General features: G+C 49.5%; 5 protein-coding genes across 5 annotated transcripts; 3 read left to right on the top strand and 2 right to left on the bottom strand.

Moving 5' to 3' along the window:
• Positions 1-304: 304 nt before the first annotated feature.
• Positions 305-5037, bottom strand: N7447_000552 (kinetochore-microtubule binding complex subunit SPC105; the record flags this gene model as incomplete). The annotated part of the gene is made up of 5 exons (XM_057224828.1): positions 305-1068; positions 1133-1754; positions 1806-4303; positions 4355-4733; positions 4795-5037. 5 exons carry the CDS (start codon positions 5035-5037, stop codon positions 305-307), a joined length of 4506 nt encoding a protein of 1501 aa, XP_057088844.1.
• A 31-nt stretch (positions 5038-5068) lies between these two features.
• N7447_000551 (40S ribosomal uS17 domain-containing protein) lies at positions 5069-6567 on the top strand (the record flags this gene model as incomplete). Its single annotated transcript, XM_057224827.1, has 5 exons — positions 5069-5184; positions 5270-5535; positions 5800-5862; positions 5925-6100; positions 6245-6567. Coding segments are annotated over 5 exons (690 nt in total), but the record flags the coding sequence as incomplete, so codon positions are not given.
• A 621-nt stretch (positions 6568-7188) lies between these two features.
• N7447_000550 (uncharacterized protein) lies at positions 7189-9354 on the bottom strand (the record flags this gene model as incomplete). The annotated part of the gene is made up of 1 exon (XM_057224826.1): positions 7189-9354. The coding sequence occupies one exon, from the start codon at positions 9352-9354 to the stop codon at positions 7189-7191; it is 2166 nt and encodes a 721-aa protein (XP_057088842.1).
• A 1552-nt stretch (positions 9355-10906) lies between these two features.
• N7447_000549 (ENTH domain protein) lies at positions 10907-12987 on the top strand (the record flags this gene model as incomplete). The annotated part of the gene is made up of 6 exons (XM_057224825.1): positions 10907-10954; positions 11022-11259; positions 11318-11508; positions 11560-11671; positions 11727-12431; positions 12473-12987. 6 exons carry the CDS (start codon positions 10907-10909, stop codon positions 12985-12987), a joined length of 1809 nt encoding a protein of 602 aa, XP_057088841.1.
• Positions 12988-13849: 862 nt separating this feature from the next.
• On the top strand, positions 13850-15918 carry N7447_000548 (uncharacterized protein; the record flags this gene model as incomplete). Its single annotated transcript, XM_057224824.1, has 4 exons — positions 13850-14594; positions 14655-14971; positions 15024-15139; positions 15192-15918. 4 exons carry the CDS (start codon positions 13850-13852, stop codon positions 15916-15918), a joined length of 1905 nt encoding a protein of 634 aa, XP_057088840.1.
• Between the last annotated feature and the right edge of the window lie 1189 nt (positions 15919-17107).

Raw genomic sequence — 17107 nt, 5'->3', positions numbered from 1 at the left:
GATAGCCTGATACATGTCTAACAAAGTTCGACTATTCCATTCATCATACTTAAACCGTCCTACCAGCGGGCTTGCGAGTGATGCAACCACTGGTGTATAAGAGAAAACAAATGATCAATGGATATGAAAATAAAGACTTGGTATAAAAAACGCCAAGCCAGATCCTGAAGTTGAGATATCCCATTGTCCCGCGCCATTGAACCCAAGGGCATACAAAAGATTCCTCCTGCGCCTTCCTTCCCAAATCCAGACCTAACCCATCCCCGTCAAATAACCAAATCATAAAAGAGCAAATGTTGGGAAACTAAAACACAGATCCCGTGAGCGTTCGCACTGCCTTGCACCACACGCCATTTCCGAGCTGGACATCACCGTCCTTCCCCCGACCAAGCCCTTTGCCAAGGATGCTTTGCAACTCCTTGTCTGGAAGACCGGACTTGTTTCCTGTTCCGAAACCATAGACCTTCGTCGCCAGGACGTCAATATCAAAGTCTAAGGAACCGACAGTGTTCTCGGTATTGGTTTTGTCAATGCGCGTACAGACAGTGAAGTCCACATCGATTCTCTTGGCACTAGTATTCTTCGAATCAGCGCCCTTGCGGCCAGGGGTAGAGACGGCGGCATTGCCGAGGAGCGTGCAGCGCGTGCGCAGAGAAAGAGAGCCCTCATCAGGTTTGGATAGGGTGAGGCGAGTGACACCACAGAATTCCAGCATGCGCGCTTCGTTTTCCAGACCAACTGTGCGGTCCCATGCGCTAGAGATGAAGCGCAAGAGCTGTTTAGGTGCGACAGTGGATTGCTGGATGGTAGTCAGGTGGTGCTGTAGTGAATGGAGGACTAAGGATGCGATGGGAGAGATGTTGGCATTCTTTTGGGAATTCAGTTCCATCGGGTAGTTCTTTCCCTTGTCTTGGCCACCGTTTTTGGAGGCAAAAGCTCCAGGATAGAACTCTAGTTGGAGCTGGCCCTGGTAAGCCATCTTTAATAAAGGCCCCTTCGGTGCATCCGAAGGAGTTGAGGCCGAAACGATCGACCAGCCGGTTTGTTGCTGAATTCGTTCGACGGAGGCTAGTGTTTTCAGTCAGCATCGCACCCACAGAAGACTCCATAGGGGAGGGAGAAAAGATCTCACCCTTCAATTCGTTGATCTCCCGGGCACTCCAGCCACGGCACTCTTCCTTCACACGCTCTGCCTCCTGGATTTGAGCCAGGAATTCATCCCGCATTTCGGCTCCAGCCTTGATGAAGGTCGTCTTCTCATGGACTTCCTTCTGCAACTGCTCAAGTTCCCGTCTCTTGGCCGCAATTTCTGAGTCCACCTCAGACAGCTTGCCACGCGTATTGCGTAGCTCATCCTGATCACAGTTCTCCATCTCATCCACCAACTGTTGTAGGTTGGTTGCCTCTTGCTCGAGAGAGGCATGCTTCTCCACGAGTAGCGGCACGCTTCTGTTGAGCAGCTCTTCTCGTTCGGATAGCAGATCGTCGTCTGCTTTCATTTCATCCACGTGGCGAATGAGCCCTTCCTTCAGCCCCTCAAGCAACTTCATCCGCCATTCGTACCATGTAGCCTTACTCAGCAGACGGGCATGGGTCTTAACATTTCGGAATTGATTGTCCATGATCACTCGAATATCTGGCGGAGCGGTGACATACTCCTTGAAAAGAGCTGGATTATCGGCATATGTTTCTGCCTCGATGGAACGGATCACTTGTCGACCTTCAGAAATATAAGACTTCAACTCCCGGCATGACTAGAGACAGTGTGAGCGAAAACAAGAGTATGCAGGTATAGTAGAACTTACATGCTGATATAGTTCAAGCATTGGCACTGTACAAAATCCAGCTGCCACGCAATCATCAAATGTTATGGAGCCTGGTTTAAGCATATTCTCACCCGATAGTCGTGTCAGCTTCTTGGTGGCACTGCCAGGGGCAGTTGTGTGCCGTCTTTTTGTCGTAGTAAGTTCCATGAAATGAATATTGGTCATTTTCAGGAAATCCTGTAACTGAATAGACTCAATTTCCATGGGGGGTTCTTCGACGGGCGTGTTCTCTTCTTCTTCTGGCTGCTGAGGATCAGAAGCAATATGGAGAGCATCAATCCCATTTTTGAGAGGAGTTGTCGTGGTGTGGGAAGCACTCCGTGGTTGCTGGGAAGGTGTGGTGCTACCCCTAGGAGGCGATGAGCTAGCAGCTCTACGGACGGGCGAAAGCATTGACCGCCGGACATTGCCATCCTTGAACATCGGTGCCGGTAACCTGACACCTTTGACTGGGCTGACATTGTGGCCACGCAGTCGCTTGGGCGAATTCTCGACTTCATCTTCATCCAGATCCAGCTCAACTGGGCGCTTGCCCAAAACCCCGCGAGCAGCCCCAACATGGAGACTCTTGCGACTGCCAATCCTAGTCTTCTTCGGGCTCATATTTGAGATCATGTCCTTCAAGCTAGAGGTTACGTCCCGATCTGACTGCGAACCCGCGATATGGCCGTCTTCTCGGAGTTCCTCTTCTTCGCGATCACGTTCTTCCTCGGCCTGCATTTGCAGGGGATCCTCGAAACGTACACCGGACCGCGGCTGCTCTTGCGGAACGAACTGGGGCGTACTGTCCCCAAGCGACTGTCGCTTGTCAAGTAAGGCGGCCACTCTAGGAGATCCGAGGCCTTCTTTGTCAATTCCTAGACCAGAAGAGCGACGTCCCTCGCGTGGACGCAATTTGAAGAGCGGGGTCGACTCCCCCGTTGCTATGTTATGCTCGAACAGGCTTTGGCGTAGAGATTTGCGCCTATCTGCTGATTGCTGAAGTTCGGGCTGGAAGAGCTTCTTCGGTGAAGCACTTCTAAAAGTAACATTGCTAGAAGGGGGTGTCTTGCTTGGGGTGGTGGGTTTCGCTTGGGGGGTGGACTGTTTGGGCGGAGTCAATGGCTTGGTGTTTGGCGATCGTTGCCGGCTGGCCGACCCAGGCACGTCCGACGATCTTGGGGTGGAGCTACGCCGGGAAGGCCTGGCCCGCACGGCTGCCAAACTGGGGCTCCCATTTTCGGATGCAACAGCAGCAATTTGATAAGCCAAAGGTGATTTAGTAGGAGACTTGGCAGGAGACTGCCGAACATTGTCTTGGAAAGGCGAGCTAGCAAGCTGACCCGAGTCGGTTTCGAGCTCCATTATCATTTTTGCGTGCACTTTGTCATTGGCTTCGATCCCTGACTGTAGGATACCACCAATCGCACGAGTCATCTCCATGTCCATACCACCGTCAGACTCATTGTCTTGATCGGAGTTCATGTGATCAGAGTTGGAGGCATAAGTAGGCTGGTTGCCCAAGATTTTGCCAACGGCCGAAGTGAATTCCATTGTCATTCCTTCGTCCTCGTTGCCAATTTCAGAAAACTTTGAAGGCGAATCCTCCTGTGCGATGCCACCGACGACATTGGTCATCTCCATGGTTTGATCTCCGTAGTCAGATTCTTCTGCCATGGACTGGCGACGAGCTGTGCTCTGGCGACGGGCGGGAGACTTGCCAAGAATGCGTCCTACGGCATTCGTCACGTCCATGCTAAGGTCCTCATCCTCATCAATGTCATCTGATTCTGGCAAACCTTGGGTGGTGGTATCCTTGGATGGATCAATGTTCTCCTCATCATGTCGTGCGCTAATATCTCCCCAGTCAAAGCTTTGTCTTTGGCCCTTTTTGATCCAGGGTTGGAAAGCACCAGTTATTTCTTGATCCGCAATTTCCATTGACATCTCTCCGTCCTCATCGAGTTCGGTTCCTGCTTCCTTTGCGGCCTGGCGCAATGCTTCGTTGAGTCTAGCACTAGAGCTTGAGCTAGAAGTTGCATTTGACTGGACACTGACGCCTGAGCGCGCGGTCATATCATCCATGCTCATTGCAGTGCTATCGGCATCAAATCCATCGTCGGACCCTGAAGAATCGCCATCATCCTCCTCCTCTCCATTCAAGCTTTGGGCGCCGGTGTCTTCGCTTCCTGCCGAGCTTCCGCTGAACGGACTAGAAGATAAATCCCGGAGGCCATCGTCTCCACCTCCTGATGAGCGACCTCTTATCTGGTCCAGGTCTTGTGTACGGACCGGGGAGAATCCAAATTCGGAGTCTGCTGGCGAAGATGGAGCATCTTTGGTGGGCGAGGGAGGGGCAAGTTGGTTCTGGGGGTTTGCGGCAGCAGATGCGCGTCGCGTTGAGTTCGCGGCAGAGGAGGAGGTTGAGTCGTCCGGAATTTCCACCACATTCCAAGTGTGTAGGGTTGCCTCGGGGGCAAAGGAGACTCGGCGATTTGCTATATAAACGTGTCAATATTCACTTCTATGATAAAGTTAAACACACGAACCCATTGATTTCCTCCGCGCCGCTCGCTTCTCTAGGATATTCTGTCGTTCGCGATCTTTGCGCTCCTGTTCATCGCGCTCCTTGGTAGCAGCCATCTCCTCGCGAATGGCAGAAGTCGCATTGAATGTATCAAAAGGGTTCGCCGTGTCGTCATTGTCATTATTTGCCGTAGGGGGTCCTGGTGTTGCTTCAAAGTCAATCAAGAGACCGTCTTTGCCTTGACTTCTTTGGCCATGTGCGTCCATCGTGCCGTCATGGGTCGGTTGTTCACTACGGGCGGGTGTACGTCGGCGTGTTTCCTCGAATGTCGGAATGGTTCGTACTGGAGAGACAGGGACTGTAGGTTTGAGAATGGACTTTAATGGGAAAGAAGCCGTAGACTGTAAATATTTGAGTCAGAATTGTTTGCATATGCGCACGTGGTATTCCATTGGTAGCTACCTGGCGACGATTGCCGTTAGAATTCTGGAGGGCATCAAGTCCACCGGGTCCCAAACTCTTGCTCCGAGACTTCTTGTCTTTCATAGCAGGCTTTGTATTATTCGAAAATGGCTGAGCTGCGCCAATTTCAGTTGTCGCATTCTCCTTGTCCAAACCAGACGTCATCCTAGACCGCGGGACATGAGCGATAGACCGACGAGTTCGTGGCGGTCGCAAAGCCGCAGAGTCGGGTCGAGTGGACATTGTCGGCGATTGAATCGGCACATTCACAGATCAGTTCAAGATTGCATACTCCATAAATCCGAACATTGAGATCTCCAGATCAAACAGGACTGAGCCTGTAATCTGCTCCTATCGCACCTGCCCAAAGCGCGTTGCCTCCGCAATCACGTGATGTAAACAAAAGCGCAGAGCCCTAACCCCAATTAGCCTAGTCCCGATCGGGACTAGTGTCGCACACTACGAATTACCAAAGATTCCGACGGGCAACGAATCTTCCTCATCTTCGACAGCCGCCAACCCGACCTTTCTTCGACACCGCTTCCTCGTCGAACAACACCGCAAAAATGGCCACCGAGTTGACCGTCCAGTCGGAGCGCGCTTTCCAGAAGCAGCCTCACATCTTCCTTAACACCAAGGCCAAGGCTTCGTCCAAGAAGACTGCCCAGGGCCGCCGCTGGTACAAGGATGTCGGTCTCGGTTTCCGTACCCCCAAGACCGCCATTGAGGGAACCTACATCGGTATGCACGACCTGCCATGAGTTTTTGTTCGAGATATGGTGGCGGAATATATGGGTGGGTGGTCTTTTCACGGATACAAAGGGCGAATGGAGGATCGCATACAGCAAATGAGGGTCCTACAATCTCCGTCGTTTCCCTCTCGCCAATATTCGCATTCAGTACTCGAACTTTTAAACCTCGAAAAGACCACTCATGCCGAAAAAAATATACCCGCATTCACCATTATTGTGTCAGATCAGATTACTTATTTTTGAATCTTTACAGACAAGAAGTGCCCCTTCACTTCCCAGGTCTCTATCCGCGGCCGTGTCCTCGTCGGCAAAGTCGGTGAGTTGAATCAGGACTGTCTTTTTAAGAGATGAGGAGATTTACTAACGAATTAACTACAGTCTCCACCAAGATGCACCGTACCCTCGTCATCCGCCGCGAATACCTGCACTACGTCCCCAAGTACAACCGTTACGAGCGTCGCCACAAGAACCTGTCTGCCCACGTCTCCCCCGCTTTCCGTGTTGAGGAGGGTGACATGGTTACCGTCGGCCAGTGCCGTCCTCTCTCCAAGACTGTATGTCCATCTGTGATCCTTGTCAATTTTTCGCCACTGTTGGTAGTCTGCGAAGCCACGCACTATTGCACTACTGCCGCATACCGAATTTGGCAGTTCATTGTTTTGCTACGAACTTGATAACTGACTTGAATTTCTCTATAGGTTCGCTTCAACGTGTTGAAGGTTCACGCCAAGACCTCCCGCGCTGTCAAGTCTTTCTCCAAGTTCTAGGTTAATCAACCGGGTGTTTTGAAGGCGAAGGAAGCGGTATGGACTGGATATACGGGAAGTTCTTGGATGGGGGTCGGGATAGTTTATGAGTTTCCATGTCCCAGATACCTCGCTGATGAATGTGTATCCACGCAAAAATCAAAATGATTTGTTCGGCCCTCCTGCGATGGAAACTGTACAACAACTCTGGTACAAGGCAAGATTGACCGTGGATGGCAATCTGGACAGAGCAGCCTCTCAATGCGCATCTCGAGTTTATCTCCTGCTCTTTTAAGTCTTAACATTGATACAGTAGGACCCTAGTATGTGTTTTCCACGGTAATGGCAAATCACATATTCAATGGTTGTTGGCTGTCTGTAGACGTTGTTTTATCTCATTTTGGGCATTTATTAGATATATTACCTCTGTTGGTAGCCCTACAGAGGTAGCCCTGGATTACACAGCCGGCTTGCATAATACATACATATGGACCTCCTCGGCTAGGAAGGTAGAATCCTGAGTGTGCCCACTTTATCTGTTATCAAAGGTTATGTATAGGAAAGTCTCTTACAAAGTATCCTTTGGTTTCCGCCTTTTTCAGCCATCTACGTATAAAACTAACAAGAGGGAGAAAATATCTTGAAGACATCTGTGACTACTAAAAAGACATCACTAGGCCGCATACGCGGCCGTCTACTCTTGTTTAAGTATGCATCTACTATGCAAGTACCTACATTACATACATTGTCATGAAGTATCACAAAGGTATATTGACATATTGACATGCTGGATATGGGCTTCTTGTCTTCGCATGCCTGCGCCAAACAAAGATTGTTTGATGTTCTCTTTTACGCCAAGCATGGATTACCTCTTCGTGAGCTTTCACATATCATTATCAGTTCCCACGCTGAGACCAGTGCCGGAACTTTTCGAAGAAATCCATATCCGTCTGACCATTGAGTAAAAAATGATTGGTCGTCTTTCTCTCTGATTTCAGTGGACGGATCTTCGTAGGCGTGTCGGGATACATGTATGGATCATCATCCGACGGCCAGTCCCGCTGCAACGCACGCTGGGAACTACTCTCTTCGTTATCAGAGGTGAGATCAATCACATCTTGGTATTGTGTCTGCTTCAAGGGGTCCTCGGCGCCATACTCCTCAGGGAAAATCCCACTAGACAACGTCTCATGTGTTGAGAAATTCCCATCGTCTGCAGTCTCCGTCTTGTCACACATCGAGATAGATCGAGACTCTACCATGACTTCCGACTCAGACGTGCATACTGAGACTTCGTCGGTCTCAGCGGGTTTGTAGTCTTCATCAGAACCCCAGTTCGATGAGAAATGCATCTTTTGAGGGGTCTGCCTAGGCGTCTTTTGAGGTGTGGGCCATGGAACCTCACTTTCAGAATCTACCAACTCCTCGAGCAGATAAGGCGGTCCACTTCGAATTCCATTAAGAAAAAGAGCGATCTCTTTCTTGTGCCTCCAACCCCATGCCTTAAAAAACACATTTGCCAGATTCTCCCAGTAGATCGCTGGGACTTGGAGAAGAGTGAGTAACTTCCCAAGCGTTCGACCAGATTGGAAAGGCGACTTTCTTTTCAATGCCAGCATCTCGCGCAGCTTGGTATTACAGCGTGGAACGCTGCTAATAAGTGGAAGCTGGAGCAAACGATTGATGTCCCGGTGGGACTGCGCGACTTGTTGGAGGCTGGCAATCTCTACAGTGTAAGCAATTGCCTGGGATGGGATGCTACCCCATATGAGGTACTCCCCGAATCCCCTCCAGCCGCCGCATACTAAAGTCCTCGTCCGAATTGCCAGCGGACAAGCGTAAAATACTTTAGTCTCCAGCTTTGACGTGTCGATAACGGTCAATATCGCGCCGTTTTGGCCGGCAATCGCACGGTGTAAAGGCGCCAGGGGAGACTGGAAGGTGGAAATAAACGGTGTTCTGACCTTCTGCTTAGTTACATGGCTCCGAAAGAAGCTTTCAAAGCGGCTCTCGGAAATATTTTCCGGGTTGAACCATTCAAAATCACAGAAAACTCCGGCAAGAAAGCGTGTCTTTGAGTTGACTCCTTGGGAATCACGGTTGGACCAGCGAAACAGTAACGGTGGCAGTTTATCCTGGGCAACTCCTTGCATGGCCAAATCAGGGTCAAGGTGGTAGTCTTGTCCGTGGGAGTGCGTTTGGCCTTGGTCATGATGCTGCTCGCCGAAATATTGGTGTTCTTCATGTTCCGGGTGTTCTTGATTTTGAGCTTGGGGCTGTTGGCCTTTGTGGTGCTGCTCCGGGACCCAATGTTGGTGCTCTTCGTGCCGATGCTGAGGCTGTTGGCTTTGGTCAGAGTTGTTGTTTTCCTCGGGATCATTGCTCATGGTGCTCTGGTCATCAAGACCATCCGCCTCGTCAATGGTCAGCCCATAGCTGCACCAGAGACAAGACTTCCCATGGCTTGTAACAACCGACTCGTCGGTTTTCATGTTGTCGATCTCCTCCAGGTGGTCGATCAGTTCTTGGCTTTGGCCGACTCTCATCGTGTCGCTCTCACTGCTTTGGTCCCCACTTTCGGCAAAATACCGACTCCTTTCCTCTTCTCGCTGGGGTAGTGGGAATGGCATACGGTGAGGTGTTTCGCGAAGAGACTCAGCTCTCGGTCCCAAGGCCATTGTTGCTCGCGTCCCCCATTGAGTTGTGTCAATGTCATCTTCTGTCTTCTCGAGAAGAGGAAGACGCAAAGTGACTGCCGTAAATTGGATTTTCTGAATGATCGTCTTCCATTCTCCGTCCATGTTAAACTCAGTGTCTCGATGAACATGAGACCAGACAAAGCCCCCAGTGTTTCTCATCCAGCTCCATTGTGCGTGGAGTGTTGTATCTGGAACAACCTGATTGATCCCACGTTTTCTCAAATTGTCTCGGAACATCGAGAAGAAGATCTCCTCTTTCGCTTTCTTGTCACATCGGAAGAATCGGTAAATGCAACAAAGAGCCTGGCGCATTGGGATGTCCCATCGAAGCTTCGGCTTTCTAGGGGGGGGTTGGTTCTCCATTTTCAATGAATGAGAAGTGCAAGGGACAATATCTCAAAGGAGTGTAAGAGGTAAAATGTTGGAAGGAGGAAAGCTTGTTCGGGGTGGATAACCGAAGAACTTGGTCATGTATAAGGTGAGGGCTGGGAGTGATTGAAGAGGGATGAGGATCACAAGGGTAGGGAGAAGGGAAAGTAAGAGTTGAAGCAAACGAAAAAGGAGTGGTAGCCTTGAGACTCGGAGTTGGAAGAGAAAAGAGAAAGATCTCCAACTCATCCCTCGAATAATATGGGAATATCTTCGGTCCCATGTAGGCGACTATATCCTCTTCCAAGGACTAAGAAAGAACGAGGCTGATTTACTTTATTTAGCGCAGAAAGAAATCCAGTCTTGTTACATATCTCTTGTCAAAACTGCCTCTCATATTAGGAGTGGAAGTTGAAGCCCTCACTATTCTAGGCACGCAATTCGCCTCGGACAGATAAGACAAATGTGTACAAGATGGTCGCTTTTCGGCTAGAGAGGTAAGTACCTGAGTACACAAACTACTGGTATTCATTATAAGCTTGAGAATCAGAATCGTATAGACCTTTATTATAACCTAGGGCTAGCTTGGCATTGGCATAACCACCAAGACCAAGTGGATTATATATATACATCTAGATCTATGAAAAAGTAGTCTTTTGATTGCCTAGTTGGCCTATACTATAGCGTGGAAATATGTCTTTTCTATTTCCCTTTCCGTTCAATCAAACTCTTTGGAAAAAAAATCCCCCCTGATGAAAGGTTGCTTTGTCGTGTTTTCCTTGCAAATGCAACGCAGGTTCCCTCCTTACTATAACCACGCCCCGGCTTATTTCTGGCCACTGGATATCTACATTATATTTTATTGGCAAATATAGTCTGGCTACTAGATAGATAGGGCTGTGATCTTCAATATATAAATATTATGCCTCAACCAAAACAGAGGAAGTCCTGCTGATATACATAGATGTATAGAAACAGGTTTACAAGATTTACTTACTATTACCAATAACTGATATATTCAAGACATTTACATCTAGCTATAATCTATATGGCCCTTAATCTTTCATATATATTCTAATATCCAAGTCCGATATAATATATATCCTCCATATATGTATACTCCGTACTACCCCGTGCACACGCGGAACTGCCAACATGCGCTAGTCCCAATTTGGGTTGCCTCTAGGAACACTCCGCCTTAGAGTAACTCCCTTTGCCCTCTTACTATTGCTCTTTGCTATCCTTATCCCCTCCATTTGCTTCGCAGCCCATATTACCTCTGTGGTTTTTAATTTTCACCAATCCCTAACCCGGCAATTCCGATCGGACTTTGAACTCCTCAGAAAACCGCCCACTTCCCCCCCCCGGCTTACAGCATGGCTCAATGAGCCACGTCATGAGCGATACGGATGATTGAAGATTTTCTTGGACACTACAAGGGCATTGATTATTGGAGCAGGCTCTCCAGTCTTTTCTCACTGTCTTTTGATAGATTTGTATTCTCCTGAGCCATTGAGAAGTCGGGCACCGATTCGCGACTTTGAGAATGCCTGGAGGATTTGAGAAGTCAGTAAAAGGGGCCACGAAGCTCAAGGTCAGTCTGAAATGCTAAGCTCATTTCTTTCTCCATGTGACAATTATTAACTATCTGACATGGACAGCTTGCGGCCCCTAAATCCAAATACATAGAGAATATTCTCGTGGCAACTCATACCGGCGAGGCAGGAGTCGCAGAGGTATTCCGAACCCTCCAGATACGACTCAGAGACTCGGCATGGACCATTGTTTTCAAGGCGCTCATCGTCCTACATCTCATGATCCGAGAGGGTCAACTGGATGCTGCGCTGGGATACTTGTCCGATAATCCAAAGAAAATCGCGCCCAGTAATTTCTCTGAAGGTTAGACCAGTAGTCTCCCTATAGGGATACGAGCGCAACTTACTAATGGCTTTTTCAGCCCAATCGCAGGGACATAATATCCGACGATATGCCGAATACCTTATCACCCGTGCCAAGGCGTTCGATGCCTGCAAGACGGATCATGTACGAAGCGGACCGGGACGGCTGAAGAGAATAGGCGTGGACAAAGGTCTGCTGAGGGAGACTGAAATTGTACAGAAGCAAATCCGTGCGTTACTGCGGTGTGATGTGGGTGAATTCCGAATTTGGGTCTTCTTCTTTGTGCCTGACATTATATAGCTATTGACGGATGAGCCCGAGAACGAGATCAGTTTGACCGCGTTCCGTCTCCTCACACTTGATCTATTGACTCTATATTCAGTCATGAATGAGGGCACGATCAATGTTTTGGGTAAGTCGGCAGCCCCTCCACAGATCGGCATTGGTCTAACATTGAACCCCAATAGAACACTATTTTGAGATGTCGCGGCCGGATAGTGTACGTGCCCTGGCAATCTACAAGACGTTTACAAAACAAACGGAAGAAGTGGTTCAGTTCTTGGGAGTGGCAAGACATTTCCAGTCTGCCACCCGCCTGGAAATCCCGAAGCTTAAGCATGCCTCCACAGACTTGGCGCGCCTTCTCGAGGATGATCTCAACGATCCTGATTTCGATCTTCGCCGACGGGAGTACATGGCCAAGAAAGGTGTACGCGTTCCACCGAGCATGGAAGCCAGTGCGACTGCAGATGTATCAAAGCCAATGCCGAATCCCCCGATGTCGAACCAGGCGTCAAACCCACCTAAGCAGGCCGAACAACCGAAGCCACCTCCTGTGGATCTGATCGACTTCTTTGATTCAATTGAGCAGAATCAGCAGCCAATGGAGCAACAGAACTCAATGCAGTACCAACAAACAGGGTTCCAACAGCAACCGCAACAACCATTCTACCCCCAGCAGACTGGCTTCCAGCAGCAACCTCAGGCGATTCAGCAGCAGTCTTTGGCAACTGGATATGGCCAGCCACCCCAATATGGAGCGCCTTATCAAGCACAGGGCGCAAACAATCCATTTGGGCAGCAGCAACCACAACAGCAGCAGCAACCGCCGCAGCCACTTCAAGCTATGCCAACTGGCGCTGGATTCGGAGGGTACTCCCCCAGCCGCAGCAGTATGGGCTCCAGTCGCAACTGGCTCCTATTCCTCAGCAAGGCATTGCGTCTTTCCCTCAACAACAGCAAGCACCTCAGACCTTGCAGCCCTTGCAACCCCAACACACCAATCCGTTCCGCCAATCAATGATGCTCAACTCTCCCACCGGCGCTCAGCCACCCGCCGCTCCTCTATCGCGACAGAACACGAACCCATTCGCGAGACGACTCTCCACCGCAACCCCGCAATACACTCCCCCAAACGAGCAATTCCAGCCTACGCAATCCCCACAAGTGCAGCAGCTTCCTCAGCCACAAGCGCAGCCGATCCAGCCCCAGCGGACGGGAACCAATCCTTTTGCGCGAGCTTCTCCTGCTCCTCAGCAAGCTCTACAGCCCCCAGCAGCTGCTCCCTTGCGGCCTAACCCAACTGGCAGCACCAACCCTTTCCGACAGAGCCAGTTTATCAATCAGCAGACCGGGCAGGGTTGGCAAAATAGTGGGCAGAGTGGTACAATGGGTGGATTAGAACAGCTGGACACGGTGCCAATCTTCCCGCGCCCCGGCATGACCTAAACCCCAACACCATTTGCATGGCCTTGGAACGCAACCAATGTCCGTTAGATTATCTTCTCTTAACTATCTCATTTCTATCTCACTTGTTCCCCACAACCTCCGCATTGAGTAGACGGAAGTTTCCGTGTACTCTCTGATATTACCTACGTTGTACATTGTATGTTGTATATTGTAAACCTCAAATCATGTACCTAATGACCTTGCCTCGGATCTAATATTGAAGGCAATACAATCAACAAGTTTGATCAAGAACTTACAAACTGTCGACATGCGATAGTTGTGAGGATTCAGTCGTACCGTCTCGGGGCTATATGTCTCTAGCAGGTTCCAGCCTAGTGCTGACAGGGGGCGGAAAATCTTGACTTGACGTCTGGGGCCGTTAGAGATATTCAATGACCTCACAGGGGGGGGGGGGGGGGGGTCTAGAATGCAGATCATCTAATACTATATCGGGTTATGTATACGAAGTACTTTGTGGAGTGTTTCAATGTAATTGCGATGATCTTTGTAGATCACGACAAGGTCTCTACACATGTAGTGTCTTTTTTTTCCAACGCCACATGACCTCAGAAAGAATAAAGCTCGGTGAATAACCCCATATTTTCCAAGGTCAAGTGGATCAGGGGATTTATTAGCTTAGCTCTAAAAAAGGGGGGAGATTGTTGTGATTCTGACTAAAAGGAAGAAAAAGAATGCCTAAAACCTCTTAAAACGTCTAAAACGTCTAAAACCTCCACATCCTTTCTAAATCATCCACAAGTTCCACTAGAGCTCTTAGCGGGGCGTGAAGAATCCCAATATTTCTACCCCGCCGGTCCGGAAAGGAAGTCTGTCCTCTTCTAAACCTCCATGCTGTCCTAAGATGAACACCAAGGACTTACCGGGTTACGAGCAGACCTTGCCCGTGCTGTCTCGGCCACCGGCTGCTTGGGCCGATCCGATCCACTCGCCCTACGCTGCCATCCACTTCGATCCCATACCTGTGCAGCCCGTGACCTCACAGACTCCTCTAGCTCCTCCAGCCCTTCCAGCTCCGGCTCTTCCAACGCCTTCTTCCACAGCCCCCAGTCGCAAAACAACCAGGGTACGCAAACCCCGTAAAAATACCAATGTATCCGCGGGGAAATCGACGTTGTTCTGGGTCAACAGTGATCAGCAGACTGCAGCGGCAGGCACAACGGACGAGACCCTGAAGCGGATTCGGTCTCATGTTATGTCCGAGCATAATCGCAAGAAGCGAATGGAGAGCACAGAAAAATACAATAAGAGCAAATGGAAGCACGCGCCTTATCGGCCACCGACGACGAATGCTGGGGCACTCGTACCAGCTGAGCCCGTCCGTCCGTCTATTAGCTCGTCTGCCAGCTTGTCCGGCAGTCAAATCTCAGATGAACAAGAGCTAGAACAGGTCGAGGAGCTTGTTACATCGACAGCCGTGGGATACCCTGCCACCCAAACTGCAACATGGGATGACTGCGACTGTGGCGGGACGATGGTTTACCCCGCTGGACCGTCTGCATGGTCTTACGTGGGGCAAGGAGCTAATGATCCTTTTCATACTGGACATACGCAGCTCACAGATAGAATGATGCGACACCTGCGAGTCTGTGAGTGTTTCTTGAGCCTGATCATGATATGGTAGAGTTTGCATACTGACACGAGTATAGTCCTTTGGGATCTGACACAAGAAGCACATCCGTTGCAAACGCGATACAAGCCCAAACTGCAGGCACATTGGGCGTCCTTGATTCAGCAGGATCCAGCCATTCTGCATGCCACAATTTGTATGGCTACTTCCAATGATGCTATGCGTGCAGGCGAACTACCCATCCGAGATCCAAATCAAAAGCGGAGTCAGTTGGTGATCGACACGTTCCACCATCGTGGTGAGACTATTCGATTGGTCAACGAGGGTCTATCAGACCCGGTCAAGGCTTCCAGTGATGTTTTGATTGCTGCCGTTTCTACCTTATTGACAATTGAAGTGAGTATATACGAATCAGCTTGTGATCCCCAAGGCTAATACATGATCGTAGATCGCGTCGGGGAATCCTGATTATCTCAAAATCCATTTGGCGGGTTTGCGACAGATGATCGCATTGCGAAAGAACTTTGACGATGTTCCTTCAGACGTCCGGTTCCAGATCTCATGGTTGGTATACCCCTTCACAATTAGATACAAAAGTTGCTAACTTTGCAATTAGGACCGATATCCGAGTTGCTTGCATGGCCCACGCCAAACCCATATTCCCCTTTATCCGCTACACCCGCCCAGCGCGGTTCTCTCTCATCCCGCCCAACGACGACGTAGCATTACTTTCCACCCGCCTCTTCCCTCTACTCAAAATACCCGGCATCTTCGGCGAAGCTATGCCGCAAATAGTATATGATCTCCTCGAACTATCCTGGTATGCAGAATGGATCAAAGGCAACACCGGGTACAAAGAGTTCAACGAGGAGACCGAGGACTACTTCAACACGGAAGTGCTGCACGTAGAATACCAACTGCACACAGACCGATATACAGCAACAGGCCAGGAAAAGGGCGATAACTCCATCGAGGGCTGCACCCGTCTCGCTTTACTGCTGTTCCACAACAGTGCCATCTGGAACTTCTATCCAATGATCGGCCAATTGCTACCCAAGCCGATCCAGGCTCTGCGCATTGCCCTCGAGGCAACTATTCCCTCGGGCTTATTCGCGCTCTGTCGCGACCTACTCATCTGGCAGCTTTTCATGGGCGCGGCTTGCAGTCTAACCCTGCCGTCAGAGCGGGCCTTCTTTGTAGCTGAACTGGGCAATGCTGCGCGACTGCAAGGACTCCAGTCGTGGCAGGAGGTCCGTGCTATCTTGCTGGGCTTTTTCTATGTCGACCGCATTCACCTGCCTATGCTTCGTCAGATTTGGGACGAGTGTCATTTGCAGGTATAACCCCCGGCATTATGAACTTGGCTACTTGGCTCTGCCGTAATAGATCCAGATCCTTAAAAGTTGGTTATATACAGCCACTTCCCAGTATATTCCCAGGCTTTGGACTAGCCATCTTGCTATCTAGCCCGGTGAAGATATAATGCATACATAGCGTTATTTCCAATTATTGACGACTACTCCTCTCCGAAACGGCTACATCCTATCTATCTAATTGACACGGAGTACTTGGAATTAAATGTACTTATTATGTACACCGTATTGCTACCCAATCGCTCAAACCAGAAGGTACAATATACAAACTAGCCCGACCTCAAACAGCCAAGATACCAAGCCCCCTGACAAGAGCACCAAAGCCAAGCCCATCCCGATCAAACCCGACACATACTTGACCTATTTTCGGCATTCACCGCCCATCATTCCACAAAGGTAAGCACGGCATCCCGATATCCGAACAATCTCCGTGCATCCCTACATGCAACGAAGCTGATACGTTGAAGAAGCCCACCGCCGAGCGCACACCGACTTTCAGCCGAGAAACAGTCGGCGTTGGCTCGGTGTTGCGCGTTTTTTTTCTTGATAGAAGCTGCAGCTTTGTTTCCTAGCTTGCTTGGCTTATTCGGTTTCCTTTTTTTTTATCTCATTTCTCTTCAATATTCTCATCGTTGAACTGGAGATAGACATAATTTGTATGAAAAGGAAGTATCTCTAAAAACGGTATGAATATATACACCATAGGTAGGTTTAGAATCCAAATTCTGGCTTATCATCCTGGCAGCCAGGTCTTAGACCACTTGGGCACCTGCAGACCGAGAAAATACCGGAATGAGATCAACACTTATCTCCACTATCGGGTGTCTTGAACCGGAGGCCTACGTAGTTGGTCGAGGTATAATAGATCCGGCTGTTCCAAGAAAAAGACTCATTTCGTGATATATACATACTTCCATATCCCCCTTATTCTTATCTCTAAACCACCCATTTTTGCCTACAATTTCCTACAGTATAATACATCCAGACTTCGTCTTCAAACCTTTTCCCTTTACTGGATATCACTTCATGAATCGCATACCAGGCTATCCATGGCTTGTCGGCTTTTAGGCCTCCCAAGGTCGGGGGGCTTGGCTATTTAGCCATGGGTATACTTGAATGGTGATGATGGATGTTGCCAATGCCTCTTGAGAGCCGCTAC

Source organism: Penicillium robsamsonii (assembly GCF_028829455.1).
Source record: "Penicillium robsamsonii strain IBT 29466 chromosome Unknown utg000001l_segment0_segment0, whole genome shotgun sequence".
In the NCBI taxonomy this organism is placed as follows: domain Eukaryota; kingdom Fungi; phylum Ascomycota; class Eurotiomycetes; order Eurotiales; family Aspergillaceae; genus Penicillium; species Penicillium robsamsonii.
This window is presented reverse-complemented; position numbering and strand designations above follow the sequence as displayed.